At 38.2% G+C, this 14,802-nt stretch overlaps 1 protein-coding gene across 1 annotated transcript in view; it reads right to left on the bottom strand.

Annotated features, from left to right (window-relative positions):
- Window positions 1-14,802, bottom strand: part of LOC135088451 (cadherin-23) — a 37,007-nt gene that overhangs the window by 13,979 nt on the left and 8,226 nt on the right. The window contains exons 2-17 of the mRNA XM_063983263.1: window positions 14,434-14,644; window positions 12,794-12,937; window positions 11,555-11,703; window positions 11,086-11,214; window positions 10,795-11,013; window positions 9,644-10,681; window positions 9,365-9,560; window positions 8,989-9,292; window positions 8,031-8,913; window positions 7,774-7,959; window positions 7,513-7,687; window positions 7,258-7,377; window positions 6,847-7,067; window positions 6,630-6,756; window positions 6,339-6,514; window positions 6,012-6,132 (exon numbers count right to left, since the gene is read on the bottom strand). Of these exons, the coding sequence (XP_063839333.1) occupies window positions 6,012-6,132; window positions 6,339-6,514; window positions 6,630-6,756; window positions 6,847-7,067; window positions 7,258-7,377; window positions 7,513-7,687; window positions 7,774-7,959; window positions 8,031-8,913; window positions 8,989-9,292; window positions 9,365-9,560; window positions 9,644-10,681; window positions 10,795-11,013; window positions 11,086-11,214; window positions 11,555-11,703; window positions 12,794-12,937; window positions 14,434-14,644 (4,399 nt within the window). The remainder of the gene's footprint in view (window positions 1-6,011; window positions 6,133-6,338; window positions 6,515-6,629; window positions 6,757-6,846; window positions 7,068-7,257; window positions 7,378-7,512; window positions 7,688-7,773; window positions 7,960-8,030; window positions 8,914-8,988; window positions 9,293-9,364; window positions 9,561-9,643; window positions 10,682-10,794; window positions 11,014-11,085; window positions 11,215-11,554; window positions 11,704-12,793; window positions 12,938-14,433; window positions 14,645-14,802) is intronic.

The raw sequence follows: 14,802 nt of genomic DNA, 5'->3' as shown, positions 1-14,802 counted from the left end.
CTTCCGGACGTTTTGGTGCGTGGCATGGTCTAAAACCTATCAAGTTCCATTATTTTTGCCGATAAAATCTGTACGAGGCATTACCGTACTTTATTGCTGGGATTCCATGTATAGTGATGTTCCTGCGGCCATCATAGACAATAAAATATCGATTTTGAAAATAAAATAAATCGATTAGAAGACTAGATTTGCGTTAAAAGCTAAAAGATATTGACACTAATACAAGAAGCTATCTAAAGTGTCCAACTGGTCGAAGGTCGTAAATAAAATGAAAATAATTAGGACCATAAACTGATATTCATGGTATCATAACTGTAAAAGTGTCAGAATCCGATGTTGAATCCAAAGCCAGTTGAAGTGAGAGAAACATATATCAACCTAGTATAGTTGCCAGTCTCTTATAATCTATGCCAATGAGGGTTTTCGCGATTGAAAAATCCGCGAGATGGCAATACGTATACGCGAGGTCCAAATGCTGCATGATTGGTGGATTTTGACATATCTGTCAATGTCATGTCAAAAATAACCAATCATGCAGCATTTGGACCTCACGTCTACGTATTGCCATCTCGCGGATTTTTCAATCGCGAAAACCCTCATTCATAGCGCATGTATAAGAATATAAATAGACCAAATGAACTTTTATAGATTGTGAAAGAGAAGATAAAGATTTTATTATTTTATTAAAATTGCCACGAGGTAGTTTTCCAGTAGAAACCAGGATTGGATAATCGCTACAGGCAAGTATCAGAACATTTTATAAATATTTTTAATCGATTATATCCTTGTGAATCGTTTTAATAAATTGTCATTTTACTTTTTCAATTAAAACTTTTTCAATCCCTAGTCTTGTCAAACTGTCATAATGTCAACAAATTATAAATGTCACGTCAGTTGACTCAATTTCAGTCTTCTGTGCGTTTATTGTATTTTTATTTCAATTAAATAGTGCTAAAGGGTTAGTACTAAAAGTGAAAGCCTTTTTTCAGAAAGAAAACCAATGTGGTGCCCTTATTATTCATACTGTTTGAAAGTTACAAGTCAGTGATACAGAGTTTCCGCCATTATAACTCCGTAGTGATACCATACCAAAGAAGAAGTTTTCCTAAACACTTGTGTTATTTTTATATGTGATCAAATAAAAAGGATTAATTCTACTGCTCAAATGGAATAACTTATCCCAAGAGACCGAATATAAAAAAAAACCTCTCCATAGAAATTATCACCATCACGAGAATGTGAATTTTTTTGAGAATTTGATATTGGTCCTGTAAGAAAAGTAGTTGTATTTCAGTAGTAGAATCAACCCTTCTTGTTTCATCAGCAAGAGTAACTATAAAAACGCCCTGTAGGTAGGTATTATTAAGCTGAAGAGTTTGTTTAGTGTCAAAGACTGTCACACAGTGTAACTTAAATTGGCATATTATGATAATGAACATAAAAACTTAAATAAATATTTATGTTAATATTTTTTCTATTTATTTATTATCCCAAAGCTTCACAGTGACAGCTGAAACAGCAATACTGTTGTAAAACTAAACTTAGAACAAACTGTTACAAATATTTTACAAATTAAAATAAAACCGCATGTTGCTTTACTTTCTCGTATAGGTAATAAATGTAATTAATGGCTAGATTATTAATGTTACTTTGTTACCCTCAATAGTGAGGAGATCTTATAAAATGGTAACCCTGATTTTCATTGTCATTCAAGTGCTCTTTCTTCGCATAGGCTTCTGTGATTTGGCCAAGGGCCACACACATTGCGATAACATTATGCGACATTGATTTGACAGCAGCGGAGTGAAGTCTTGCGACTATGCAAAATGATACCCTGTAATCGTAGCGCATATAGACATAGACGGGGCGGGGCACATAGCTCGTAGAGCTGATGGCCGCTGGGGCAGGAAAGTTCTTGAGTGGCGACCACGAGCCGAAAGACGTAGCGTGGGCAGGCCTCCCACTAGGTGGACCGACGATCTGGTCAAGGTCGCGGGAGGTGCCTGTATGCGAGCGGTGCAGGATCGGTCTTCGTGGAAATCCTTGGGGGAGGCCTTTGTCCAGCAGTGGACGTCTTTTCGGCTGAAACGAACGAACGAACGATACGTATTACCGCTATTTACCAGACATTACTATTTATTGCATACTCGCCGGATTACACGTAGGAGCACTCGCGTTACAGCTTCGGCCTTGCATTATTATAAGATCTTGTTCCGCCCTTTTTCGAACTTCCTCCGTGAGGATATCCCCGCCGAATTCTATGATGAACCTATCAAAAGTCATATTCTGCAATGTCAACCCACCACAAGGTGGACCGACGACCTGATAAAGGTAGCGGGAAGGCGCTGGATGCAGGCCGCTACCAACCGTGCGATGTGGAAGTCATTGGGGAGGCCTATGTTCAGTAGTGGACGTCCTGTGGCTGAAATGATGATGATGATGATGAAATGAATGAAAATGACAAATCTTCGAACGTGTATAATACCGTGCCAAAGTAATCATATAATTTTGGCACCTTAATAACTATTGCCGTTTTTATTGTAAAGATCATGCAGCGCTACTTGCGGATATTATTGGAAAGAAAACTATGTGGGCTCTAGATCTGAAGCCGCTTTAACGAACACGAAGTGCTCATACAATGCGGCGTATTTTCTTCCAGTCTTTAGTCAGGAATTTAGTCGAATTAAAACCCCGGTTGAACGTGATATAGCCGCACTAGAATACGATGCTTTTTTGCATAACCGCAAGACTTCGTTCCGGTGTCGACCGAATGTTATCATGATGTATGTGGCCCAGGGGTTACTGTAGCCGCTAAGGTTTGAAACTTCTTGCTTAAAATATTGTAGTCTTTGGCATAGACTACGACGGTAGTCATGGAGATAGGAGTTTGTTATCTCGTGTCAGATGTAAATGGTGAAAAGAAAACTCATGATTCGTGTTATTTTTATGCAATATGTAGGTTTTTTATAAAAGTGGAATCCCGAGTGATCTGCAAAACCCATTCTATTATTATATACGATTCGGCTTCGATATCTATAATACAATAGGAGTTTATTTCATGTGTCAGATGACAAGGGTGGAAACAACCTACGATTCATGTTGTTTATTTACGTGCAATATGTGGGCATATTATAAAAGTGGAATGCCGAGTTGTATTTCTAAAACTTGTTCTATTATTTTATACTATTTGGCTGCGACTCGGCGTGACGACAATACAAAACATTTTTCGCGAATCGGTGTTCATACATTCACACAATACATTAGACGCCATGTTGTCATAAACGACATATTATAAAATCGCTGTGATTTAATATTCTTAATCATTAATTTTATGGCAAGTGTCCATCAGGAATCATTGTTCTTACACACAGAATCATATTATTTCGCTTTCGGGTAGTAATATGTCAAAATTGTTGGTTCTTAGGCGAACAATGTATGGAGAACGAACATTGTCCTTTCAGCTTAATCGGTTGCCTGGAAGTGGGTCTAAATTCAGTTAGCAAGATTCCACCCATACAAATATGAGCCAGTCGTTGTAAAATGACGTCACGCGCATAAAATGGCGGGCCGGCCGCCGCCCGCACTTTTAAAATTCAATATCTTGGAAACTAATTGACGTATCGAAATAATTCTTTCACGTGTATTTTTTATTTTTAACAGAGAATACAGAAAGCTAAAAAACAAAATTAGTGAACATTCTTCATTCTATTTGCTTTTCAGTGGCTATTGTGTTTATGTAATAAACATAAATATTGATAAGTTTCTTTAAACCATAAATGAATCTTTTGTTAAAAGTTTAATTGCGGTTAAAATATCATCCCTTTTGAAGTGCTTAAACCACATAAACTTTGTTTAGCATCTTATATAAACGGTATCTAAGTCCACCATCTAGGAACATTTTTTTTTTTTTTAACAAGTGGGTAATCTGAGAATGTACTCGTGTCGACGGATGCGATTAAGAATATTCTTAATATCAACGTCTCTGCGCCGAAGTGTATAATTATTTGTTATGTATAATTAATTATGTTTACTCGCATGGTTATGATGATTATGAAAAAAATCATCTGGGTTCGAATCGGGAATCGAATAGGTATCTCGGTACAATAAATTCTGTAACCGGATATTAGGTACATTGCATTTAAAATAACAATATTTTAAGCGGCCAGCACATACCTGTACATAGATGGCGCGTCGTCTAGGGACGCGGGTTACCTTGGTGTTCTGGTCGGTCTTTAATGGCGCTTCCCGCGTTGCGTTGGCAGCGCTGGGCATGCGGCGGTGGCGGCGCGGCGCTGCGGCGTAAATAACGGCGCCTGCGCGGCGTGGTTGCGCCGCGGGCGGGTGATAGGTCTTAGCCCATCATACCATACAGCAGGGCGTAGCTTGTCGGTACGGCCTCTGTATAAAGCCTCGATTCACACAGTTATGCGAACGGCTAAAACTTAAATTACATATTCAGTGCAGCAGCCTGGATTAGTTGTCATATCAAATAAATACCTCTTTTCCCGTTTTAGAGAATTATAATGAGTTATAGTTGTCGACCGTCGATGTAATTGGTCGACCGACCGGAAATGTAAAAAGATCTTTGTAAGTTTCCAACAAAAAAATGTGAGACTGATAAGTACTCACAATCACAATTTTAGTTAATATGAGTCGTTGCATAGAAAAAACGACATATTGTCATACTTCATATATAAAGTAGGCATTTATTTCCACTTCGACTCGGTTCGGTCAACAAACCGGCCTAAGGTTTATTTAGGATCTTTTATTCTGACCTTATAATAGCAAGTAATGAATCTACATAAATGCACTTTGAATTTTGATCTGATACTTATTTCTTTGTTACTAGCCTTTGTATTTAGACCAATATCGATTGGTGTAATGTATAAAAATACGAAACAACAAAATTATTCAGTTACCCTTTGTAGCATTGAACAATGTGTATGGCCACAGGGTCATCGGTCGTTATAAAAGCAGGCGGAGGCTCGACTGGGGCGAGTGCGTCCGCGGCGCCCGGTCATCATGCTCCAAGACGGTTGATGGTTCATAAGGTGTAAGGTCAAGAAGGCAAGCTCTTAATGTGGGTAGTTTCGTACAAACGCAACATTTTTCTGTATGAGCTCATTATGTTCTGTTTTTACGGCTTTTAAAAATGGCCGAAAAGAAGATACTTAACTCGTAAAAGTGAATAATTTTACAATACCTGGCTATCTCGGTAGTTAATATCTCGTTTTTACTCGCTAGAGCGAAAAACGGCTACTGGTTAAAAAAATAACCGAACATAAAGTGGCTGCTGGTTAATATCTCGTATTAACGCTACTGGTTAAAAAATGACCCGCAAAATGACCGAATATAAAGTGGTTGCTGGTTAATATCTCGTATTAACTCGCTAGAGCAGAAAATGGCTACTGGGTAACATCTCGCATTACCTCGGAGAAAAAAATGGCTACTGGGTAACATCTCGCATTACCTCGGAGCAAAAGAATGGCTACTGGGTAACATCTCGCATTACCTCGGAGCAAAAAATGGCTACTGGTTAACATCGCGCGTTAACTTGGAGCTAAAAATGGGTCAAAGTTACGCGTCGTGTCACAACGCTTATAATAAAAATGTACGAGCACTTGCACAAAATAGTTGTTACAACCAACCTTGTGTTGGGTCTAATTCTCGTCACTACACTGCACAACTTAAAATAATTACGTTTTTTGTCGGTAAAAACGTCCTGGTGACGTCACTTAAGCATTTTTCTTATACTGCGTGCGGTCGTTGCGCGTGCGCACAAAGGAATGAGACCGCTCGGACACCGAGCCCACAGCGTGGTAGGGGTGGGGTTGCCCGCTCTTTTGTTTTTTACTACTACTACGCTGAATATTGTGTGCGGATTGGCTTGTCGTACAGGGGTACTACACGGTAAAATAAATCTCGGAGGCGAAAACAGGATAATTAGTCGCTTTCAACACCATATTATTATAGTCGGATAGATATTAGTTAGAACTAGAAGGCCTTTTTACCTGTAATGGCATAGTCTATTGCAGCGTTATCGCCAATATCTTCGTCAATAGCTTCTAACACTCCAATGACAGTTCCTATGGGAACTTCTTCTTTGACTGTCATTAACAGAGGTGGGTCATCCTGCAAAAAACCAATTACATTCTGTATAATCTTTCTCATTTTGCAGGTATTTGAACTCCGACTAGTGGAAGAAAATTACAAAGAAAACTGAGGGATAGAACACTGAAAAACTTGAGGAACGGTGTGATATTTGTTTGAGGCGGTTTTGAAGAATTAAAAGGTAAGAAAATATTTCAAACTTGTTGATTTTAACCCTATTCTCTTACCAAACTCCTTGCGAAATGGGGTTTATGATCATCAACATCAGTGATGGACACGGTGACGATCCTAGTGCTCTGCTGCGGTGGTTGGCCTCTGTCCGTGACGAGCAATACCAAAGTGTACGAGGCTTTACGTTCCCGATCTAGCGATTGCCTTGTTGTTATCAAGCCGGTGTGAGTATCTGTAATAATGCATCTTCAATAGCTTGCAACAGTTTTGAGATCAAATGAAATTATATCGAATTTTATGCATTCTCTCAAAGCTAGTGCGATACCGCGGTATCGTAAGGAACTTACCTATAGCAAAAGTTTTGGCATCAGCGTTGCTTTGTTGTATAGAATAGTATAGTTGACCAGACGGTTGCGTTGGGTCGTCGGGGTCACTCGCCACAACTTGGAATACTGGTGACCCGATCGTTGCATTCTGATAATAGAAAAGAATATCAAATTACCTCTTATGGGCTGTACTTAAATCTATCCATCTACCTACACACTGCATTATACTATTACTAACCTCACTGACACTCAACACCTCTCCCACCGCAGGTCGTATAAACCTCGGCACACCGTCATTAGCGCTGACGTCTCCTATGTAAAGAGACAGTGACGTGTCACCCACATGACCACCGCCATCAGTACCGCTTATAAGAAGCCGGTACGGGTCCGTGCGACCTCTACCGGTTAAGTCTTTACGAGTTTTCACCTCGCCTGTGGTAGAGTCTATTGAAAAAAGACCTGTGGGGAGTAAAATATTAGAATGAATATATTTTTAGTTTAGACAGTGAAAATGCCTAACATTTGAATATTTTATTATAGGTACATATTCCCAATTGACAAATTCTTTTGAGAATTTTCTTCAAATTGACGCGCGTAGTTAAGGCGACTGAATTTTTGTTATTACTCGTGTATTTATTAATTATCGTACCATTGGCTTCTCCTTCATCCAAAAAGTCGTATTTAATTTCTCCGCCCAAACCTTCATCTGGATCGGTTGCAGTTACATTTATCACGCTTATGCCAATAGGAACGTTTTCTGGTACCACAGCTGAAACACAAATACATGCGTATTTTCAATCGTAATGAATGAAACTCCCGCGCACTTGAGTTATTTTTATATTTGTTTTATATTAATTTCTTATCTTAGGCCAGTAATACTCGTAAAGTAATTTTGACCATTTACCAGTATAAACATTCTTCTCAAACGCAGGCGTATTGTCATCAACGTCGAGCACATCTACTAGAATAGTTGCAGTACTCTTTAGTCTTTCTGCACCTCCATTAGGGGTATCGTAGGCCTCTACTTCTAGGCGAAGAACAGATTGACGCTCACGGTCTAATGTTTTATTTGGTGCTACCTGTTAAGCAAAATTAACCATAACTGATATCTAATTGTTTACAAATCATTGCATGATTGCGGTATAACAAACCTATGAATATGTACCTGTATAACTCCAGTAACATTGTTAATAGTGAAAAGATCAGAATTTTCCCCTCTCAACAGGTATCGCACATCTGAAAATCCTCTGATCTTATCATCCTCAGTTAGCACAGCATCAGCGTCATTTGCTTTTACTGTTACCAATAGTTCTGGGTGTTGTATTGATTCTGGGACACTAACTTTGTACAGCTGAAACATAATAATTGTTACATTGTATCCTTTTCATTTTTGACATGATTTCTATGGTGTTTTATATTTACCTCTTTATCAAACACAGGGGCGTTATCGTTCAAATTCATGACTTCTATAATAATTTTTGCTTCACTGTGCTTACTACCATCATTGCTCGTTGCTTTTACAGTCAAAGTTAAATTAGGACTGGTTAAGTGTTCATAATCAATATTATTTGTTAAAACCACTTGTCCACTCGAAGGATCAACTTGTAATAAACCAGTTTCTGCATTGATAACTTTAAAACTTGAAACCAAATGGCCTGATATAGGATCTTCAGCCATCAAAACTAAGACTGTACTTCCTATTGGCTGTTCTTCTTTTATTTTGTGGTATATAATAGGGTTTGAACTTGTCCAACCTGGGTTTGTGAACTGTGGATTTTTATCTGCATACGGCTGAATGTAGATCGTATGCTCAACTATTGCAAATTGTTTGTCTTTATTTAGCTGTGCATTTATGTCAACAACTTTAATCGTCAATATAACTACAGATGCTTGACTGTAATCTAAAGTTCCATTCACCAATATTTCACCTGAATCTTCATCAATTTTAAACGCTCTTTTATAGTCATATGGCGAATTAGGTTTCAATTGAACACCAGCTTTAGAGAAAGCCTTTATTGGATCTACTAAACTGAATTTCAATTTAGCATTTACATCTGTATCATAAGCTACCATTCTTGTTACTAAATGACCAACTTTTGCTTTTTCAGAAATGTAGGTGGTGTCATCGTTCATATTAAATTTAGGCGCTTTGTCGTTCACGTCTTGAATAGTTACGAAAACAGTAGTGGTAGCAGTTTCTGGAATAGGCATACCACTATCCACGGCTGATACAATAATTTCGTATTTATCTGCATTTATGTCACGATCTAAGTTTGCATCACTTGACACAGTGATAAGGCCTGTTCTGAAATGACAATAAAACATAATTGTTGGTATATTATCAGCTCTATTCCTCTTATTTTAATAATTTAATACTTACTTTTCATTTATAGCAAAATTGTCTTTTGATCCAGAAATAATGTGATAAGTTAACAGATCATCTAAGCCATCTGGATCATTTGCAATCACTTGAGTGACATTTTCTCCAGGTTTTGCATTTTCTTTTATAACAGCTTTATAATTCATTGGGTTCAAATCGAACGTAAAACCTTCATTATTATCAGGGTTCTGTTGATTTACAGTATACTTATAGTGATGATAATTGCCCTTAAAAGTTGGTCGTTGATTTCCTGGCACTCCTACTCTGATATAAACTCTGGTCTCATTATAAAGAGGAGGCTGCCCTAAAAGTAAACATCTGTGGTTAGTATCTCTATTGTATGTATTGAAATAATAATTGGAATAATTTGACATACCATAATCAGTTGCTCTCATAACTAACTCGTATTGACCCCTTGGAGTATCCATAGTTTCTACTTTCTCTATAATGGAAATCTCTCCAGTGTCCTCGTCCACGTTGAATACGTTTCCCTTGTGTGCTATGCTATTATCTGACTCAAGGCTATAACGTACTCGACCGCCTCCTTGAGTTGGCCCATCAGCATCGGTAGCCTATAAAGTAATTTATAATAATACATTACATGATTATAACGTTGCTTTTTCTTTAAAATAACTTGTCAACAAAATGTTCTTACCCTAACAACGAGCTGAGGTTCGAAACTAGTTGCTCCATCTCTGATAGTTCTACTATATTCAGAATATTCAAATATAGGAGCATTATCGTTAACATCCAATAAATCAATGAAGATGCCTGCTGTGGAAGCTTTTCCTCCTCCGTCTTTAGCAAACAATGTAAGACTATAACTTTTTTGCTTCTCATAGTCTAATAATTGTCCAACGTAGATGCCTCCTTTATTTTTATCAGTCTTAAACATATTTGAACCAAATCCGGTTAAGGTATATTCGATTTCACCAAAAATACCATAGTCTTTGTCCATTGCTTGAACATCTCCAATCTTAGTACCTATTGTAGAATTCTCTTGCACAAAGAATTTGTATGTGGGGTTATCAAAAATCGGTGCATTGTCGTTCATATCCAATAACTTTATATTGACCCTCGCTGAAGACAATTCTTCGCCATTTGCAGATGTAACTATATCGAAACTAAAAAGTCTTTTGTCTTCATCATCAACATCGTAATCAAGTTTTGATGAATCTTTTACTTTTATACTAATCGGTGTTCTTCCTTCGCCGTGATCAGTGCTTATAGAAAATACGCCTTCAGAGTTAAAAACATCGCGTAAACTTAAGTCGTATTTACTATTCTGTCCAATATCGTGATCTTCGACATAAATCGATAAGCCTGGAATTGGGCTACCATTTTCTATATTTTCCGGTATAGATATATCAAACACTTCTTTATTGAATTGTGGCACGTGGTCATCCACATCGGTAACTATAATTGTAATTTGAGTGACAGTATAATCAGATGGCACTTCACCGTTAATCATTTCAGTAGCTTTTACAAAGAATGTGTAAACTCCTCCATTTTGCATAACGACATCACTTTCTCTATCAATAGGGTTCTCTGTGGTTACAAGACTAGCTTTTCCGAATGGACGTTCAGGGGATAGTTTGAAATATTGTTCTGTATCTCCCTCGAGAGTCAATAACACTGGCCTGGGGTTTGCTGAATCTCCGTCTTTAGCAGCAATTTCCATTATACTAGTATCCTGCAAAATAAAGAAAATTAGATAATATGCCTTTCCCTTATATTAATTGCAGTCCTTTATTAGAAATATAGCAGGGAGCAAGAAAAAAACATGACACACTAATAAATGCTTACCGGTGGAGTATTCTCCGGCACAGTAGCAGAATATGGAGCATTGACAAACGCAGGTGGTTGGTCCTGCACATCTTGAACTGCCACGGAGACACTAGCCCAGGCTCTTAAAGGCTTGTCCGACTTGTCGCTAGCTTCCAAGCTAATCACGTAGGCAGATCGACTTTCGAAGTCCAGCGCTTTATTAAGGTACAGGCGGACTTGGTACTCATTGGCAGATATCTGTGAAAATAAGCCCTTTTTAAGTAAACACTACAATTATGTAAGTCAATTGTTTTCTTCGTGAATACTTACTGCTTCAGTGATTACTCTGAATGTATTGCACGCCTCTGAGTCGCTCCCTTTTTCTTTGATCGAACATACAACCCGTATTCTTGCGTTATCTCCTTCATCTCGATCTGTTACCAAAATTTGTGGGGATACCTAAAATTAACGAATTATATTTTTAATGAATTGATAAAATACAACAATATTATGCTTGTTTAAACGTCTAATCATTGTTCTGTACCATATTTTATAGGAATTATCCTAGCTTTTATGTATACTGTTTTAATGTATCTCACCGCTGTTGCAAAAAAATTGAGGGCTACCGTCTTATACAGTTATTATACATATGTAACCATCCAAATACTCACGTAAAGTCACGTGAAAAAATACATTTTCGTTGGAATGCAAACCTTTTTACATAGGAATAAACTACGACTACGCAATGTTTATGCTAATGATTGTACATTGCACAACTTTTAATTTTATGCGTAATTACCTCGATCTCCGAGTCTACAGGAGTGGCTTCACTAATGTTGACAATGTATGGCCTGTTGTGAAATATCGGCGGGTTGTCGTTGACGTCTTTCACGGGTATGACCCGGCGCAAGGACACTGTGTTTGGCTCCGTGTTCGCGATGCCTTCATCTGTAAATGATTCATTTTATTTTTAACGTATGGTAATGGCTGTAATTTGCATTTGTATTTACGGAACTATTTTACAAGCATGTTAAGTATTTAAGTTAAGGACACGTGATCTTACCATATTGTCACCTTGTATTACTGTGTTTTTGGCAAATAAACATTTGAACTTGAACTACACTGGTCATCACAAGAATCGACCCTCCCGCGACAAGCACTTTTAGACGTATGCATCCCCACTTCCCACCAATATTGGCATCATTTAAAAGCCTAGTACTAAACTTCATTTCATTAAAGGAAAAGTTTTTACCCCAAAAATGTGTCTGTAGAAGAATCCAGAGCCACTTCTTCAAAAAATAGGTAATTACGCTTGAGCCAACTTTTATGGCTATAAAACTGTTAAGTTGGGATTAATCGCTATCCATCTGTTATAGAGGACACGTATATATCCCAGATAAAAATTGGTCTGATTGATCCCAGAGGTGAGCCCAAAGTGTGGTCTTTTTTCAAGTCTAACTATATCGCGTTTATGTTAATCGTTTATTAAGAAATTAAATGTGTTTTTCTTTAATGATATTTATTGGGCTTTCAAATAACACCAATATTGTTGGGGCACCATGATTGTGTCAGTAGAAACGAGTTTTCCTGTAAAACGTAGGTGGGCCGATTTTATGTGATGACCAGTATATTTTTAGGAAGAATATTAATTGAACTTGTCTTACACAAATCACTAAAACATAACTCCGTTGAGCAATCAGTGCCTTTTTCCTGTGATGTAGATTTCAGTACACGTGTGGATCTTACTCTTTCACGCAAAACCTACTGAACGGATTTTGTTGTAACTTGTAACAGTTGTAACCCAGATTAACATAGGCTATAATTTATGCCGATCTGTGACACTAAATTTCACGCGGGTGAAGCCGCGGGCAAAAGCTAGTTATTTCATAAATGTTTTTCTTATTTTGCGGACTACACGCACACGAAACGAAAAAATTTTTATGAAACGCGTGCCGAAATACCCATCAGAGGATAAAGGCACTAAGCCCTGGTGCAAAGTTAAAACGTAAAGAAAGATAAATGTACATGTGATTATTACCAGTTATACTGATGATGACTTCTAGTGTCTCTTGTTCTTCCCTGTCGAGAGTCTTGGCAAGGGTGACGACGCCAGTAATGGGGTCCACTGTGAAGTACTGGCCCGATATGGAGTACCTTAGCTGACTGTTTTCTGGGTCGACACCTGAAATTGTATTAGTGAGTGTGTACAATAACTACTTAAATGGAGACAAAAACCTTTCTCTTTCTCTATATGCCTCTGGTGGGACTTGTCCCCACGATCTTTCACTTGCAGGTTAGTAGCCCTGCAAGCTTATTAAGCCCTAGAGAAACCTGTCTTCAATGTCTATCAATAAGACAGTATTTATTGTGATCATTAGCGCAAGCTAATGAGATCACTTCAAAAATTGGAACGTTCTTCACATAGCCCTGTATATCGTAACTAGGCAAATAAAACCTCATTATTAATAAATATGGAAAAAAAATAATTGTATCGCGCGTTAAAGAAGCTCAGCGCCATCTTACTGTCAAACACGGTACTACCAGGCCTGTTCATCTCCGCGAGTTTACATCGAAAACAAAACACGCACGATTGCCCCCTACAAGAGTACTATTCGACAAGGCCTCACATACGAGCGAACATTGACTCACGCACGCGTATTCTTGTGTATGATGGAAAAAAATAAAGAAAATGGTGTACTAAATACTGTGCAGTATTTAACTGCCTAAATAATAATAAAAACACAGAATGTACTTTTTTAAGTTGCCTGAAGACACTGAGAGGTAAATAAGTAGTTAATATTATTCATGATAATTCATGCTAAATCATGTATTTCCTCCGCCATTTTCTGCAGATTGGCACCTCACGTCACATCATTTTACCGAAGTCAGCCCTATAGCTTCGGCGCAGTACCGATCACTGACGTTTGTCAACAAAACTTCTGACAAACTTGCTTGACTCTTGAGACAAGCTAAATTACACCATATTGTTAATGACATTGAGCATACATTTTTTTAAATACCTTCGCGAAGTAAAACTTCTGTACGTAGTACTTATTATTATTCTGTGGTACTACGTACTTAACATTGGATGCCTGTCGCGCGTTACAAGCGACAAAGCGCTCTGTGTTACAACAAAAATGGCTTTCATTCATCTTATTTATTCATAAAATGATTTTAAAAGGTAAGGAGCTGGAACTGAACCCACCATAGCAAATTCGCATTGGAGTTAATTTGCTAATTATTCGCAAAGAAGTGAATTTGCTAAGATGTTTTTTTTGTCTGTTTTCTTTTCTTCAAGTTTTCTTTCTGTCTTTTGACGTCTTTGGTTTTAACGTTAGCTCCCTTATTATTATTAAAGCTATAGTTTCAGAGCTTAGAAGATATTTATGTTGTGTTAGTTTTGGGTTTACTTGTCGCGGAAGTCTAAGGCTACGGCCGGATACTCGCGACACCCCCACTCGGGGGATGACGGAAAGCCGCGGAGGTTTTAGTGGGTATACCTCGTCCTTTTCAGGACGGAGCAGCGCCCTTTTTAGGGCGCCAGGAGACCCACACACCACCCTGTCCCCCGGCAGTGGTGACGGTGCGCAAAACATTTCCTCCGCGACAAAAAAAAAAAGGACTGGGTTTACTACAATAGTTCAGAAGTCAACATCAATCAAAGTGGCTCTAGTTTACCTTTCAAATGGTACACCGGTGTCCCTACAGGCGTGTCCTCGGGCAGGCTGAATTGGGACATGTCCCCGACCCCGGGCACGAAGTGTGGCGCCCTGTTGATGACCTGGGCCCAGCATGACGCCAGTAGGGAGACCAGGAGCAGTATCAGCAGTGGATTCTGGTCGTTGAACACTGTCGCCGCTTTGCGTTTTTGGAATATCACTTCTGCCATCTGTGAAAATTTAGTTTACTTTAGATTTTTTTAGTGCTGTCCATACTTACTCGTCTTCATAAAAAAACTCATTTATTTTTGCAAAAAGCATCTTTACACGTTTCAGTATTAACCCTATTACTACTTCAGGACAATAAATGGGCCTGTGCTGAAAAGCA

This window comes from Ostrinia nubilalis, chromosome 4 (assembly GCF_963855985.1).
Source record: "Ostrinia nubilalis chromosome 4, ilOstNubi1.1, whole genome shotgun sequence".
Taxonomy (NCBI): domain Eukaryota; kingdom Metazoa; phylum Arthropoda; class Insecta; order Lepidoptera; family Crambidae; genus Ostrinia; species Ostrinia nubilalis.
This window is presented reverse-complemented; position numbering and strand designations above follow the sequence as displayed.